Source organism: Marmota monax, unplaced genomic scaffold, assembly GCF_021218885.2.
Source record: "Marmota monax isolate L192 unplaced genomic scaffold, Marmota_monax_Labrador192_F-V1.1 WCK01_AAM20220418_F8-fsc00076, whole genome shotgun sequence".
NCBI lineage: Eukaryota > Metazoa > Chordata > Mammalia > Rodentia > Sciuridae > Marmota > Marmota monax.
Window position 1 is genome coordinate 3,926,957 of NW_026692843.1, and position 18,489 is coordinate 3,945,445.

At 42.6% G+C, this 18,489-nt stretch overlaps 1 protein-coding gene across 1 annotated transcript in view; it reads right to left on the reverse strand.

Annotated features, from left to right (window-relative positions):
• Nucleotides 1-18,489, reverse strand: part of CUNH10orf90 (chromosome unknown C10orf90 homolog) — a 284,414-nt gene that overhangs the window by 243,922 nt on the left and 22,003 nt on the right. Inside the window, exon 2 of the mRNA XM_046448702.2 lies at nucleotides 9,048-9,225. Coding sequence (XP_046304658.1) covers nucleotides 9,048-9,125 — 78 coding nt within the window. The 5' untranslated portion in view covers nucleotides 9,126-9,225. The remainder of the gene's footprint in view (nucleotides 1-9,047; nucleotides 9,226-18,489) is intronic.

Below are 18,489 nucleotides of genomic sequence, written 5' to 3' on the forward strand. Positions count from 1 at the left end.
TTCAAAACTCCTGCTGAAAATAAACTGGGGCCGTCTTGATAATACCTAGTACTAGTCAAACACACACGCTACATCCTGTAGCTCCATGCAAGGGTATTTGTGAGACTGTGTCCTCCACAGTCTTGAATGTGATACAAGAAATTGAAGACCTCCCAAAAGTCCACCAATGAAAACCTGCCCAGTAAGCTCTGCTGTGCAGAGGAACTCTATGCAGCACTCATATTGGTCCTATCCCTTGGAAGGATGCCCACGCAGGGTTGCTGGGGAAGACCATTACAGGTAGTACACAGACAGCTTGGTTTAAAAAATAAGAGTACGCATCAACATAAATGGACTATGTAGAAGCAATGTTAGAAGTATGTTGGTTTCTACGCATGGAAGGATACACAGAAACGACCCCCAGGAAAAGTCAATGACAGGGAGAGGGGTGGTGAAGGAGGATAATTTCAGTTTTTATTAAAATGGGCAAATACTGCGATTTGGCAAAATCCTCAACCTCCATTAAGTTCACATCCCTGTGGGAGGTGATCATTCCATTCACCACCTGGTAGCCTGGCTGAAGCCTAGGTAGGGGCTAGGAAGGGCCAGAACTGAGAAGAGCCACAGAGTGCATCTGTTCAGGCCCAACCTTTCAGATGAGGAAACCAAGACCCAGAAAGAAGAAGGACTTTCACAGGAAAGGGATGACAGAATTCACATGGCAAAGATGCCCTGCCCAGGACAACTCCATACCCCACTACAGAGCATGCCCAGGGCCAGGCCCACCACCTGTGGAGTGCTGCTGGTGTCCTTGCTCCTGTTTGGGGGGACCGTGGTACATCCCTGGCCAGCTTCAGCCGTCTGCTACCCTCGCACAGAGTATGAAAACACTGGACCAAACTACAAATGTACCGGCCCAAGATTCAGCCCGTGGCTCCCCTCGGATCATGCTCAACTCACTTTATATTTTTCAACATCAGTGCCTCTACTTACTCAGAAAAATTTAAAGCCAGGCACTTTGGGGAAGTTGATACTAGAGATAAAAGTGCTTCCCGTTACATAATGAAATATTTCCTGTTTCCCATCCCGAGCCAAGCTCTCCTTCAAGTTGATGGAGCTGCCGACTGGCACCCAAAGGCTGCGTCAACCAGAATCCACAAGGGCAGGAGGCCCGGGATCTGCTCACAATTCTAAGCAATCTGCTGACCCTTCTCTGACACTACTTATTATATTTAGTGTTGGAATCAATTGAACGGCGGGTTCTAAAGAGAACAACTGAATACATTTGTGCTTGGGGAAAAGGCAGCCTCAGCGCTCACCATCCATCACTGTTAGTGGGAAGGGGAAATGCCAGAGAGTGGCTGGTTTTTTTTCAACTGCAATGTGCCAGCAGAGCACATAAGGATTCCATAAGATGCAGCAACCACTGTGATTTATCCTCATGAGGCAGTGTCTGAGCCAAAGGAGAATGTAAATCTCAGTGAAATCACCTTCTCTGTTGGGAGCGCGAATGGGGCCATTTGTCCTCCAGGTACCAACCACATAAGGGTTACAGTGCCCCCTGGTGGTAGCTGATTTTTTCCTGCACTGCTCAGTCCTATGTTTCTATTTGCCCCCTTGGAGGCTGTTGAGAGCATCCCCTAACTGGATGGCTTGGGGAAACGGGGAGACTCACTGGACTACATGCACTGCCCTGAGGAAGAGCGTCTGAAGTTGAAAGTAAAGCCATCAAAAAAAGTATGGTGGGACTGACTGGCAGATGCAGGACTTCCACATGTCCTGCTGCAAATGGGCATCTGACTAACAAGGCGAGAGCCCTACAAAGTTCCAGTGGCCTCCTCTCCAGATCTACTGGAAAACTGTGATGAAATGTCCAACCAAAAAGAAAAAACAGGCTGGGCACAGTAGCACACTAGCAATCCCAGCTCCTCTGGAGGTTGAGGCGGAGAGGATCACAAGTTCGAGGCCAGCCTGGACAACTGGGCAAGATTCCAGTTTTTTTAAAAGGGCTGGGGATATAGCTCAGTGATGAGGCTCTGGATTCCATTCCTAGTACCAAAAAAAAAAAAAAACCCGAGGAGAAGGGGTGATGGAGGAGGAGAAGAGGAGCACCATCCAGTGGAAGAATAAAGCCTGGGAATCAAAGAAGCTGGGCTGGGACCTGGCTCAGCCACTTGTGGGTTGAGTGACAGGGACAAGACATTTAAGCTTCTACAGTTTGCCAGTTTGCTCATCTGTGAAGGTGGGGAGGAGGAGATCCTGTTTGAGGTCATCATCCAAACATGACAATAAGCATCATGGCCCAGGGCAAGGTCTGGCAGGGAGCAAAGAGTCCCAAGTGGGAACAGTGGCTGAAAGTGGGCCACAGCCCCACAGGCAGATTCAGATTCTTGATGCAACGTGACAAGACTGGAAGATATTGGGCATTGAAAACCACAGATGTGCATGATAAGGTCATGCCCCCTTCCCTCTAATGATGAGGCCTAAAAATAGGAAGACTCTGATATGAGCAATTGCACATGTTTCATTTTTTTCCATTTCCAAATTCTGCACTGCTTCCTGTACCTCATGCTAAAGTTAACAGACCCCTATGGCTCTTTTTAGAAATCGCTTACAAATTAATTTCCAGGCAGTGAATTCCTATTTTGGACAAGCCTACTTGCTCAAGTTGATGCAAAGTATTTCAAGAAATCGAAACCATCCACCATTCACCCACCAATTTTATTTTAAGGTGCAAAGAGGCAAAGGTTTTCTATGAGTCATCTGTTTGAATGCTGAGCTCCTAGGCATAAAACTCATTGTAGCATCCCACAAAACATACCAATGGTCTGTATCTGGAGAGTGTGTTAGTTATACCAATCTGCACATTAATAACCGCATAGACACTTATACATATACACACACCTGCACACACATGAGCGCGCACACACACACACACACACACACACTATTACATGTAAAACTAGTGAAATCCTATTAAGCTCTGTGTCTTTCACAGACATTAACTCCCTGGATGTGACACTACAGTACAGTTACACAAGCTGCTCCCATTGGGAAAACACGGTGAGGGGAACGAGGGATTTCCCTGTACATTATCTATGATGAATAATGAACCTATAACTATTTCAAAATAAAAACTTCAGGGTTGGGGCTGCAGCTCAGTGGCAGAGTGCTTGCCTGGCATGTGTGAGGCACTGGGTTCGATCCTTAGCACCACATAAAAATAAACAAATAAAATAAAGGCATTCTGTCTGTCTACAACGCCAAAAAAAAAAAAATTGTAAATAACAGCACCAATGCATTTGCTTCATCCTACAATTACTCGTAGGTACAAAAATTATTATGTTTTCAGATAATAAGACATGAAGAGTAAGATGTGAACATAATTCATGATCATTTTATTATTTTCTATGCTCAAAAACAATGTTTTCCTCCATTTTCTATATTCCTTCAATTTTTAGTTGAAAAGCATTTTTAATTTTCACCATCTTGAAATCCAGATGCACCTTGGCGAGGTCTGGCAGACAGCGAGGTGGGAAGGGAATCACAGTTAAGTTGGCAGCAGTTTTCTTTCTCTGTGGTGCTGATGAAGATTCTCCTCTTCAGCAACCTCTAGTCAGGCCTGCTGAGCCCTCTCCTTGACTTGGGCTCAACCTTAGCCCACAGAGACTGGACAACCCCTCACAGTTTCTACTCCCTCAGATGACCTTCACTCCTTTAAAGTACCTGCTTGAGAAAACCCAAGGCTGCTAAAAGAATTGGCTGTTCATGCCAGCCAGTGCCTGTGGGCAGGGCCTGCCTGTGTCTGTGGGAGCTAGAACCCGAACTCTGATCACCTCCATCAACAGACACAGCCAGCCCACGGGCTGCACTGACGGACCTTGGTAATCTTTCACTGCTGGACTCTGCTAAGTCACCACATCCCTCCTCGACTCTCTCTTTCTCTATCCCAACACCTGTTTGCAAGTCCAGGTTGGTTTCAGTTCACACTGGGCGTTTTCCCCCACCCCAATAGCTATCGCTGATTAAGGTCTATCTTTACCACATTGGTGTCCTGCTTTGTCATGAAGAGTACATGAAACAATGATGCACTTCAATTGATGGTATCCTGGATTGATGGCATGTCATGAATGTGACAGTCCTGAGTACTGTTTACCCAATCAAAATTGCCTACTCTCCTCCTGGACTAAGTGTAGGGTTGCCCTGGAAGTTCAGTATGCCTGCGGGATTGACTTTGGCTAACAAAATGTTAGCAGAAACAATGCTCCTTAAAAAGGAACATTTTAAATATCTGTGAGCCACATGGCCTTCTGCTGCCAACATGGCCAGCAATGTTCCAGGTGCTGGGTGTTTGGTCAACCCATGTGTTAAAGGGAGGGAAATGTGCAGAAAAGGCCTAATACCCAGGACAAACATGAAGCATGAGCAAGAAACTAAACTATAAGCACCCAAAACCACTCAGATTCAGGACATGTTGTTACTGCAGCACAACTTGATCTATCCTACCTAATAAAGAGATGGTCAATGTGGACCATTTTCCCTTAGATGGTTAATTCTTATTTGTCATAGTAATTAATTATGTTCTATAAAGTCACTGGAAATGCCAATTTAATGAATACTGAATCATCACTGCTCAGGGAAATACAAGCCAGCCTCTGGTCATGACATTTTCATCAAGTAATTAATACATGCCCTTGTTTTATGGGCATTATATTTAAATACACCTCACTTAATATGTACTGTTGACTCATTAACACAACCCACAGCACTGCAACTCCAGGCCTGCACAATGCTGATTGAAGGAATGTATTTTTTTCTTTTATTTTTAATTTGTTCTAATTAGTAAATGTATTTTTTTTTCTTAAGGGAACCCAGTCTCTTTGGTTTGGGAACACTAGACAACACTTCAACTCAGCACATGAAGTCCTTAAATAGCCAGATCACCAACATAAAGAACAACAATGAATAACCCACAGCACAAAACAAACCGCACAAAAGGCACTGGTTTGCAATATAAGAACGAACCAAGACAGCACAGCCAGGCCTGTCCGGCCTCAGCAGGGCACGTGGACTTTGGACAACTCAATACTAAGTGGCTGTGTGCATGCGTGTGTCTGCGAATGACCTCGGGAACACACTCTGATTGATTTGGGGTTACAAATAAATCTTAAGGAGGTGAATTTACAAGTTCTGCATGTGTGCATCACAAGGTCTGCTGTACCAGAAGTTCACCAGATACAACCCCAGGGCGGCTGAGGCTTGCAGAGAATCTGGAAGATTTTATTTCCATGGCACAACTAGCATAAGATTGTGTTTTTCCCAGTGTCGACATTTGCACCAAACAACAGCAGGTCAAACTGCTGGTGCCCAGTGACTAATGACAGCCGCATTGTCCACCTGCACTGCTTGACCTTGGGCTCTATACCCCTTGCACTCACAGAAAGAAAAAAAGCCAGTTTCAGTCAAGAATGTTTTTGATGAAACGGTAAAATTAATAACATTTATGTCTCCCTATAAAAGTGTGTCTTTTAATATCCCTCATGACAACCTTGGGGAGTGTATGTAAATACTTGTGCTGTCTAATGCAGTGAAATTGTTGTCGCGCATAAAAGATCGTGTGCAATTATTTGCCTTGTGCCCGGAACCAACCAGTTTTCCATGAAACACTGTTTTTGCTTGAAAGAAGTTCTGACAAACTACGGTCATTCAGACGTGGGTAATTGGCAGACATTTTCTCAGGAGTGAATGAGCTGAGCCTGTCACTTCAAGGAAAACAATTGATATCATTTGTTGCCAAGATAAAATTCAAGCTTTCAAGTGAAAATTAGATTTTGGAAAACACGTATACGCTGCCATGAGCTGGACAGCTTTTCAATATTTAAATACTTTCTCGTGTACTTGGTGCTGACTTTAACAAATATTTTTTGATAGGGTCTAACGAAATGTGTCAACATTTGTTAGAGCAGCCCGACTTAGGAAACAAATTTTCTCCAAGTGGCTAGTTCATGATGTTACGAAAATCACGCCGGGTAGAAGATCCATTCCAAGTATAAGATAGGAGAATGGCTTTTCTAGAACAAAGGGTGAGCATCTCAATGATGTCATTCCACGTTTGACATTGTAACGAACTTTTGAGAAATTATTACTGTCCACTTTTGATATGGTGGGAAGCAGGATATATCGACAACTATGGGAACCGCCATCCCTTTCCCAGCTACCTGCCTGGGTCAGCTTTCCTCCTGGGCTCCACAAAACATCCCCTCCAAGGCAGCAGGAAACAGGAGGTGCAGCTATCTGCCATCCAGCCAAACGTTAGAGATTTGCAAAACTGTCAAATAACAACACTCTTCTCGCTGTCTTTTTCTTGAAAATAGAGTTTTCAAAGAAAATAAAGCAATGGAGGAAGAGGAGAAGGACAAAGAAAAGAAAAACCAAACACCAAGGCCAGTGGCAAACTCTACTTCAAATCTCTCTTTTGTTCTTAAGAGTTAGTTGTAATCAATGTCTTGTTTGTGTTAATAAGTAATGGCTTGTCATGTTATTGTTAAATTAATAAAGTTAATTAATGTTTTTAATGTTTCAGGAGTAAGTTCTAAAATGGTGCATCTCAGGAGATAGAACAAAAGATGGGCGCGGTGGCACACGGCTGTAACCCCAGTGGCTTAGGAGGCTGAGGCAGGAGGATTGCGAGTTCAAAGCCAGCCTCAGCCAAAGTGAGGCACTAAGCAACTCAGTGAGACCCTGTCTATAAATAAAATGCAAAGTAGGTCTGGGGGTGTGGCTCAGTGGTTGGGTACCCCTGAGTTCAATCCTTGGTACTCCTTTCCCCCCCAAAAAAGAAGAGGATGTAACAAAAACCAGCAAAAGTTTTTGGGGTTCTCAATGTTTTTGTTGTTGTTTTTGGTACTTGGGACTGAAAGCAGGGGCCCTTTTACCACTGATCTACATAACCAGCCCTTTTAAATTTTTTATTTTGCCAAGTTGCTTAGGGCCTTGCTAAGTTGCTGAGGCTAGCCTTGAACCTGGATCCTGGGATTACTGACTTGCAAACCCGGTAGGTTCTCAATACCAGGACTCTTGGGAACTGCTATGCATGCCACATCCTGCTTCAGGAACATTGCCCATGGCCATTGCCCGAGGCCCCTGCTCCGGGCACACTATCCCTGAGCAGGCTGGAGGGGAGGATGGGTGCAGGAACTAGAGCCCTGCAGGCGAATTCTCAGTCCTCCAGATCCCCTGCTAACTGGGCTGTCCTCATCTGCACCAGAACAGCACAGCTGTGATCTTCACAAAGAGGCAGACTCTACAAAGCTTTGACACATGTCCTAAGGGCCAACGGATGGGGGATTCTGTGCCCTGTCCCCAGCCGGGGCTATCACACCACCTCCCAGACCTCCAGTAACTGTCTTCAGCAGGATTTCTCAGCACAGTGCTGCAGCTGTCACATCTCTTCCTGTTACTGCAGTAAAAATACTGTAGGAAAACAAGACACCCAACACCTGAAAACCAGTGCAGGTTGTTAGTGACATAACCTGAGCCTGTGACAAAGGAGGATGGCTGGCAGTCCAGGAGATAGACTCCTTCAAAGTCCCTCTTCAGGACAGCCACACCCTGTGAAATCCAGCCCTGTTCTGAGATTTCCCCCAGCACCCTCCCTCTCCCTCCTCCTGCAGCCTCCAGCCCATAGGCCTTTAGGGCCCAGCTCTTCTCCGCTGGCCTATCTCCCCATGTCCTTAAAACACTCAGTCCAGCATCTTCCCTTTTCTTTCTTACCCAGATCAACACACAAAACCCAAAACAAACTATCAGAACTCCTCTTGCAAAGAGAATGGGAGGCAGAAAAGTCCTGTAAGCAAATATTTTTGTACCAATCATTTTCTTTCTTGATAGATGGACGGCATGCAGTTCCAAATTCTTTTATTTATTTATTTATTTATTTATTATTTTGGGGGTCCCAGGGATTGAACTCAAGGGCACTCGACCACTGAGACATCCCCAGGACTATTTTATATTTTATTTAGAGACAGGCTCTCACTGAGTTGCTTAGCACCTTGCTGTTTCTGAGGCTGGCTTTGAACTCTCGATCCTCCTATCTCAGCCACCTGAGCCACTGAGATTACACACATGCACCACGGCACCCGGTCAAAGTCTTTTATTTTTACAAAACTAAGAGTTAATCAAGAAATACATTTCTAAATTGGGAGTTCTTAAACAGAATCAAGCCAGCACTAGAGTTCACGGAGGGCTCTGCCCAGCATTCTGCTTGACAGCATCTCTCCTATGTCCTGAGTAACAAGCCCTGGGAATTTCCAGGGATGATGCTTTGTCACTAATGCGCGGTCAGCATTCCTGAGCTGTGGCTTAGACTTGCTGCTGCTATTCCATTTTAATTAGAAATCTTTATTAGTTTGACTTCGTCATTATCACCTTAATTTCTTGCAAGCTATTTGCTTTGTTATGTAATGAGATGCCTATTAGTATCCATAGCATTTTTGGCCCATAATTTTCCGGTGCCTGGATTTAGCACAATGTGCTATGGTACAGCTATGAACCCTTCAGACTCCTATTGCTGAGATTGGTGAGACATTATTAGAGGTAATTATACAATGATTTAAAAGTCACACATATTATTTTGTCATCATATAAATAATCCCCTCAGAATGTCTTTGGACAGGGAGATATCATGGTTGACAGGGTTTCTTCAACTGAGAAGTTGAGCCGATTAGAGCCACGACCTTTGTGTCTCAAATAACTGGTGTGGAAATGTTTAAGATACAATGATTTGTGCACAGGCTAATAATTCCCAAATCAAAATCTCTAGTGCTTGATGTTCCGTAAGCTCTGGTCCCATGAACTCGACTTAATCATCTTTTTCAAAAGGGAGGCCATCCTCCTCTCCCCACACCAAACCAGCTCCTGCAGCTCTCTGCACCAGCTATCCACAAGCCCACACTTCCTCTTCACCAGGCCAATCCCAGGTCCAGTCTGTTCTGCCTCCACGATATCCACTAAACCACCCGCTGCAGGCCCTGCCTCCTGAGGCTCCCCGGGGCAGCAACCATGCTCACCTGCATTTCCCCAGCTTTGGTCTCAGGTTCCCGGTTCTTCCTGGTGCAGGAAAAGAGCTCACGCAGGATTCCTCTCATTTTCCCTTTCTTCTTCCTCTCTGGCTGCTCTGGATCTAGGAGGCTGCCTTAGCAGGACTGTGTCAGAAGGTCGGCTGGACCTCCAGCTTTGGCAGCGGAGCTGTTCAACAGAGATAGACTGTTATACTGTGTGCCTGTGCAAACATGTAACGGCAAATCCCATTCTTGTGTATAATTATAACGCACCGCTGCCCGTGGTGGCCCACGCCTGTAATCCCAGCCACTTGAGAGACTGAGACAGAAGGATCATGAGTTCAAAGCCAGCCTCAGCAACTTAGTGAGATCCTAAGAAACTCAGATTCTGTCTCTAAATAAAAAGTAAAATAAACAGGCTGTGGGTGTAACTCCGTGGTTAAGTGCTCTGGGTTCAATCCCAGGTACAAAAAAAAAAAAAAAATCATAATGCACCAATGAAAAGGAAAAATAAAATAAAAAGGAAAAAGAAATAGGTGAAGTTAATTTTAACGATATATATTTTTTAAATCAATGCATCTAAAATATTACCATACCCATGTGTAATCAATATTTTAAAAGCACTTAATTGGTGAAATATTTATGAGCTTCTCCACATAGATGTCTGTGAGCCAGCTGCTAGTCAGCACTCACAGCCCGTCTCCGTCCAGATGAGCCACAGGTCAAGTGCACAGTGGCTACGTGAGATGGGTGGCCACCACACCGGGCAGCTCAGAACAGGAGGGCAGCAGCAGGAAAAAGTGAGGCCAGAGTTCGTGGCCTGACCCGCAGGTCGTTGTGGGCTGGTCCCATTACAGCTCCTATCCTGCAGCCTCTGGCCTCCAGGCCCAGTGAACCGACCCGTGTCCTAGGGCTGCCATCAGGAAGCGCCACCAACCGGGGGGCTAAATGCCACAGGGACTATTCCTTCACCTCTGTGCTACATCGGAAGTCAGGCTGCGGGAGGATCAGTTCTGGGCCCTGCTCAGCCTCTGCTGTTGCTGGCACTCCTCGGTGACTCCTCGTAGACCCATCCCGCCAGCTTCTGCCTCCTTCACCCTGCGGCCTTCTCTCTGCTTAGCTACTTCTTATGAGGACATCCGCCACATTAGATTAAGGGGCCTGCCTAACCCCAGTATCACCACACTAATGACGTTTGCAGCACCCTTACTTCCAAATAAGGCTGTACTCTGAGGCTCCGAGAAGGGCTGCAATGTGGGGGGAACACCATCCAACCCAGTGCACCCTGTCTCTGCACCTCCTCTGAGCAAAGACAAGTAAGTCCTACGACCCTGCCGTTTCCACAGGCATGAGATCCGGGCTGCAGCAAGGGCAGACTCACTGTCACAGAGCCACACAGGGAGGTGGCTGTGTGACAGTGGAGGCAGAGACTGGAGTGATGTATCTACAAGCCAAGGACAGCTGGCGACACCAGAGACAGAGAGACAGAGAGGGGGGCGGGGGGGGGGGCATGGAGTAGATTCTTCCCTGCCATGGGTTAGATGTGAGGTGTCTCCCAAAAGCTCATGAGCTCATGTGTGAGACAACGCAAAAAAGTTTAGAGGTGAATGATAGGGTGATGCGAGCCTTAACCTAGTCAGTGGATTAATCCACTGATAGGGATCAACTGGGTGGTAACTATAGGAGGAGGGTGTGGCTGGAAGAGGTGGGTCACTGGGGGCAGGTCTTTGGGGCTTATACTTTGGCCCTGTAAGCAGAGCTCTTCTTCCTGAGCTGCTTCCCTGCACCACCCCTTTCTGCCATGATGATCTTCCTCACCTCAGGCCCAAAGCAGTGGAGTCAACCAACTAGGGACTGAGACATCTGAAACGGTGATCCCCAAATAAACTTTTCCTCCTCAAATTGTTCTTGTCAGATCTTTTGGTCAGAGCACCAAAAAAGCTGACTAGACCTCCCCTGTAACTTTAGAGAGTACGGCCCCACCAACAGCCTGGGGCTCCCAGGCTCTTCTATTTCGTTGTTCAATCTGTGCATGAACCAACCAGCACTATTTTGCTCAGAGACCCCTTGATGTTTCAGTACCTCACATGGAAGGTGTATAGCATGTCTGGCCTCCACTCCCCACTCTGACAGCTCCTCTTCTTCCAGGTTCTCCTAGTGAATCCTCCTTATTTGTTCTCCTAAATAAATTTCACAAGCTATTTTACCTCCAGCTAACATAGCAACTAATGATATTCTTTCTGCGTTATTATGGACAGAGAATTTTTTTTTTTTGTATTATCTCTGTTCCTTTAGAGTCATTGAGATCTTCTTTGTAGGATAAACTTTGGTCAACTTTTTAAATGTCCCCTGTGTCCTTTAAAAGAAGGTGTCTCACATTGTTGAGATCTCTATATATGCCTTATTGATTATGATAATGAGTTCTTCTATATTCTTACTAATTTTTTGGCCATGGGACACCTTCATTTGAGAGAACTGGATGAAGACTAACATTAATGTATTGGACTCCTTCTCCTTGAATCTCTTCCTGACTCTGCTTCATGGGAGATGGGGCACCGTAAGTGCCTTCTTGCCTCTGACCTACTCTCTGATCTGAACCGCATATTCCAGGTACCACGTTTCTTTCCTTGCATTTATCCTTCTTTTCCTTTTTACTTTATTGATGCATTATTTAGCATTGCATAAGTTTGTCCATTCTTTAATTGTTAACTTTTGTGGCTCGCTTCATATATCTCTTATACAGAGCACAGTGTTGGATTTTTCTTTGGTGGCCAAACTGTGAAAATTTTTCTTTTACTAGGGTTATAATCAAAGTTGCATTTATTATAATAATGTTTTATTTCTGGCATACTATGTTTGTCTATAGACATAAATATATATGCCCCATGCATGCATATACATGTATATTGAAATATATATACACAGACACACACACACGCTCACACCTGGATTAAAGATATTAAAGATTGTTTTTTTTCAATTCCAATTCATCCTGAGGATAGTCCACGTTTTGCATTTACTATCCCTGCACTGAATCATGAAGGTCCTGATCAGAGATATGAATGGAAAGTACTCCCTCAAGGGATGGCTAACAGCCCAACTATGTGTCAAATTTATGTTAACAAAGTAATCCAGCCACTTAGAAATCAAAATCCTGAACTACAAATATTTCACTATATGGATGATGTATTATTAGCACACAAAGATAAAAACACATTGCTAGAATGTTATGCCACACTTACAAACTTATTAAAAAATTATAATCTAGAGATAGCAATAGATAAAGTACAATTAAATTTTCCAATTAATTATTTAGGAGTTCTATTATCCTCAACCATGGTCCGTCCACCAAAAATTCAAATACGAGTAGATCAACTCAAATCACTTAATGACTTTCAAAAGTTATTAGGAGACATAAATTGGATAAGGCCTTATTTAGGTATACCAACAGGAGAGTTGGGACCTTTATTTGATATCCTAAAAGGTCCATCAGATCCAAATTCACCCCGAATGTTAACGCCTGAAGCAAGAAAGGCATTAAAAATCATTGAAACATATATGGAAAATATGCATTTGGATAGAATTGATATAAGTTTGCCTTTATTATTTATTGTACTACCAACAAAAAATATTCCTACAGGAGTATTTTGGCAAGAAGGTCCATTATTATGGATACATTTATCTTATTCTCCTAACACTATTCTTACTAGGTATCCTGAGGCTGTAGGACAATTAATACTCAAAGGAATAAAAGCAGCAAAGGGAGTGTTTGGAATTTCTCCCAATAAAATTATTACTCCATATACTATGAATCAAATTGATGAGTTATCTAATGAGTTAAATACTTGGGCAATAATCATGTGCAAATCTAATGTTTCATTTGATAACCACTTACCATCTAATCCTTTATTGTCTTTTTGGTCATTGCATCCTGTAATTTTTCCAAAAATGACAAGAAAAACACCTATCATGAATGCTCCAAATATATTCACTGATGGGTCAAATAATGGTACAGCAGCAGTAGTTACCCCTGATCAAACTTTTACATTTTTAGTACCCAAACAATCAGCTCAAAAGGTAGAGCTTAATGCAGTTTTACAAGCTTTTGTGATGTTTAAAGATTCTGTATTTAATTTATTTTCTGATAGTCAGTATGTAGTTAATGCTATAGTATCTCTTGAAGATGCTGGTAGGATTTCCCCTTCTTCTACTGTTTTCTCTTTGCTTTCCACTATACAAAGTCTAATCTGGGACAGAAAAGATCCATTCTTTATAGGACATATCAGGGCACATACAGGATTGCCTGGAGCCCTTAGTTTGGGCAATGATTTAGCAGATAAAACTACACATGACATACATATTTTCTCCACAATAGAAGAAGCTATAAATTTTCATAAAAAGTTCCATGTCAATGCTAATACTTTACAAAAGCACTTTAAAATAACTAAGGAACAAGCTAGACAAATAATAAAACAATGTCAAAATTGTGTGACCTTTTTACCACAAGTTAATCTTGGAGTCAATCCTAGAGGATTGATACCTAACCATATTTGGCAGATGGACGTCACACACTTGCCAGAATTTGGAAAATTAAAATATTTGCATGTTACAGTTGATACTTCTTCTGGATTTTTGATGGGCTCCCTTCATGCCGGAGAAAAAACTAAAGATGTTATAGCTCATTGCTTACAAAATTTTGCCACTGTGGGTGTTCCAAAACAGTTAAAAACAGATAATGCCCCTGGTTATACTTCTACCTCTTTTAAACAATTTTGCTCAACATTTGGCATTACTCATATAACAGGAATCCCATACAATCCACAGGGACAAGGCATAGTTGAAAGAGCTCATCAAACTATTAAAATGTACTTATTAAAGCAAAAAGAAGGAATTGGGAAGGGGTATATATTCCCCAAAGATAAACTTAAAATAACCCTTTTTACTCTAAACTTTTTAAATTTGGATTCATCAGGACTTAGTGCTGCGGAAAGGCATATGTGTCCAAAAAATGTACATACGCCCAAGGTACTTTGGAAGGATATTCTAACAGGACAATGGAAAGGTCCTGACCCAGTAATTGTCTGGAGTCGGGGGTCTGTTTGTGTGTTTCCACAGGGAGAACAGCAGCCGATTTGGATTCCAGAGAGATTAACCAAGGTCCTGACCCAGTGATTGTCTGGAGTCGGGGGTCTGTTTATGTGTTTCCACAGGGAGAACAGCAGCCGATTTGGATTCCAGAAAGATTAACTAAAGCGATTTCTACAGACCAAAAAGAAGATGATTTGGCTCAAATCCATAACAACTGATATCCAAAACTCCAGTTTGGCTATTCTTACATCTGCAACAGAACCAGGATGCTTTTTTCAATATCTATTTTATTATTGCCCTTTGCCATATCATGAAGTTCTATTTTGTTTTTTGAGCTCATACAGACCTAGGTTAATGTTTTGCTGATCAGTTCTATTTTTTGACTATAGAGTTTTTAAACATTGCAATGGAGATTTCACCTGTAAAAAGTTATAAGGCCTTTACTATAATGTTATGTGTTGTATGTATTATATTATGTGTGCACACTTGTGTTTTGTGTTATATGTTTGAATGTACGTATGTCCATATATCATATATGATTAGCGCTCATGATAAAATGGATCCAAAATTTTTTTTTCACGTGATTTATATGGTTTAATTTAAATTGGGTAAACAACTGTTGAGGATTGTTTTAATATGTAAACAAAAAAGAAGGTTAACAGATCTGTTTGTTTACTTTCACCTTTCCTTTTCATTATATTTAATAATTCTCTTAAAGATAATGTAAATTGTTAAGAAAATTGTTTTCTTTTAGTGCCTTCTGTAATGTTACATAATTTTTTCTTTAGCCATTATTGCCAGAATTCCTATCTTCATCCCAGTGCCGGTGAAGACAATGTAAATTGTTAAGAAAATTGTTTTCTTTTAGTGCCTTCTGGAATGTTACATAATTTTTTCTTTAGCCATTATTGCCAGAATTCCTATCTTCATCCCAGTGCTGGTGAAGTCAAAGATAAAACCAATCTACAGCTTCTACAATAGCCATCACTGAACTGCTTGCAGAACTTGCCTGGACACATTGTGAGCTCACCTGTATGCATTGTGAACTATCTGTTGGTGCAGCGACTTGTGGTAGTGTTGGGGTATTTTTGCTGATGATGTCACCGGTGGTACAATTTTTCAAAGGAGCCCTCAATTGGCTTAATGTCATGGCATTTTGCATCCTCCTCTACTAGTGATGGTCTAAAATTTGGGGGCCAACAGAGGTGAGGCAAAGAACCTCACCCCCCCACTGGTGCAAAGGCCTATCCACAAGTATAGCTGTATGCTGGACCGGTAGTCAGTGACGGGTATGATCCAATTGCAGTGGTACCAACCTAAGACAGGAGGCTGACGCCTAGAGGTCAGTTCATCCGATGACGGGTAAGGACCATATGTTGAATTGGACTGCCTAATAGACAGGGTCCCTAAGCCACATGCTTGTTGTTTAAACAGAGAGGGGGAGATGTTGAGAGCCACAGCCGAAGGGGCCCCAGCAAACTTCCAGCTGCCAGCAAACTTCCAGCTGCCGGCTGATGATTGGCTCCTCGGCCCCAGCAACATCTAGCTGATTGGCTCCTCTGCGGTGATGCTCATTGGGCTGTTTCCCTGCCCTTTCAGACCACGGAGCTGCTCATTGGGGGACTTTTTTGGCTCCGCCCACGTGACCCAGCCAATCGGCCTCAAGAGCAGGAGGATTGTGGGAGGTGGGGAGAAGCTTGTGGGGGAGAGAGAGGCTTGTGGAAAGCCGGTGGTGGCAGTTGAGGCTCTGAGGGTTTTTCCTGAGAGGCTGTTTTGTTTGGCGTGTGTGGTTCTAAAAATAAAGTTAGTTTCTTTTGACAAGTGGCTCCTGATTGTGCCCAGCCAGACTGCGGCACACACACACACACATAAACATGCATATGTAATAGTCTTTCAGTGTTTGGTCTTTTGGGTTATCTTTTTGTTTTTGGTCTTTTATGATTTAGGAAGGTTTGTATTTTTGTACAAACGATTACCTCTATACCAATTGTGATCATCTTATTATAGTTTCTCTCCTTGTGTTTTTTATCTATTTTTACCTATAAAAACATTAAAATTAGATAGTAATCTCTTCTCTGCACTTCCTTTCTTTTCCCTACCTTCTAACTTAAAACACTCCCATGCTACTCCTAGGTATGACCAATAAGGCCATCAATGATCTGTTCTTCATAAGCTCTTCCCATGTTCGATAGTTGCATAGTGTCAACATGGTGCAGTCATTCTACACCATGTTTTCCCTGATGACCAGAATTTACCTATGTAGATGTATCACCCGCAGGCCTTCTGCCAACACCCTCCAGTCATCTGAGCTGTAGGGAAAGCTCTCCACCAGAGCAAGGCTCATGGCAACCACAGTCCTGGGTTCCTGCGTATTCATAATAGTTTACTGTGGTCTTTACATTTTACTCTTTTTATTCACACACATTAGTTACACAGAGTGGTGAATTTCACTGTGGCTTATTCACATTATACATACAACAAATGTGACCGATCGGTTTCAGTCCTATGACCCTCCTCCCACCCACTATCCACTTCCCTTGCCCAGTGGTCTCCTTCTCCTTTTATGACATCTCATTTTTCCTTTTTTTGTTTCACCCTCTAGTTTTGCTATGAGAGAAAACATGCAGCCCTTGACTTTCTAAATCTGGCTTATTTCAGTAAACATGATGCTCTCCAAATCCATCCATTTTCCTGCAAATGGCATAATTTCATTTTTCTTTATGACTAAATAAAATTCCATTATGCATATGTACCACATTTTCTTTATCCACTCATCTGTTGACAGATGCCTAGGCTGAATCCATAACTTGACTATGTAAATGGTGCTGTAATAATTGTGAGTATGCATCTATTTCTAAAGTATATTAACTTTAATTGATTTGAATAAATAACAAGGACTGATAGAGAACACTGAAGAAAGAAAATGAAGAGGACACTAGAGGCTGGAAAGACCTCCCATGTTCATGGATACACAGAATTAATTTAGTTCAAATGGTCATATTACCAAAAGCAACATATTCAATGCAATCCCCATCAAAATACCAATAAAATTTTTCATAAAACTAGGGGGAAAAATTCTAAAATTCACATAGAAGAACAAAAGACTCAAAATAGCCAAAACAATCCTGGGCAAAAAAAAATCAAATCAATGCTGAAGGCATTCCAATACCCAATTTCTAATTATCCTACAGGGCCATAATAACAAGAACAGCATGGTACTACCATAAAAAACAGGCCTGCAGACCAAAGAATAAAATACAAGACAGACAAACCCACACAGATTCAATCATCTGATTCTAGACAAAGGTGCCAAAAACATGTCGGAGAAAAGACAGCCCCTTTACCAAATGGTGCTGGGGAAATTGATATGCACATGGAGAAGAATCCCTCTCTCTCCCTGAACAAAGTCACATCAAAATGGATGTAAGACCAGAAGGCTTGCAACTGTTAGAAGGAAACATCGGGAAACACTCCACATACAGGCACAGGCAATGACTTCATGAGCAGACTCCACAGCTCAGGAAATAGATGGCACCAAATTTTAAAAGCTTCTGCACAGCAAAGGAAACAATTAACGGAGTGAAGACACAGCCTACAGAATGGGAGCGAATCTTTGCCAGCTACTCTCCAGCAGAGGCTTGACATCCAGAATATGGAAGGAACTCAAAAACTCCAACACCAAAAAACCCACAAATAACCCATTCAACAAAAGTAGACACTTCTCTAAAGAATCAGTACAAATTGCCAACAATTAGGTTTAAAAACATCCAACAACACCTTTGGCCACCAGGGAAACGCAAATCAAAACTATACTGAGATTCCATCTCACTCTAGTCAGAATTACAGCCACCAAGAATGCAAATAACACTAACTGCTGGGGAGAATGCAAGGGGAGAATGTAAATTAGTACAGTCACTATGAAAATCAGTATGGCCATTCCTCAAAAACTAAAAACTGCCTTTACCCTTGTAAGGACCGTTTGGCTAGAAATAATCCTTGTCTCTCTTTCCTTGAGCATCTGAAATATGCACTCAGTTGTCTTCTAGTAGGAATTTTTGCTGCTAAAAAGCATGAGTACAATGTGTGTTTCCCTTCCCTTTCATCTGAATGTCCAAGGATGTTTTTCCTGTTATTTTACTAAAACGTATTTATTAAAAGTCCCAAAGGTTTTACTAGAATATAGCTACTCTGTGTCAATGTGGGGATATGATTTGCCCTTTTCCATTTTTTAGTTTAAAGTAATTTTTAATTTTCAGGTAAGCAATTTTTATGAGACACGACCCTCTGGATGCATTGCAAGGCCCCTTTTAGAATCTTAGGCGGGACCACACTAGTGCTAGGCCCTGGTGCTAAGTCTTCCTAA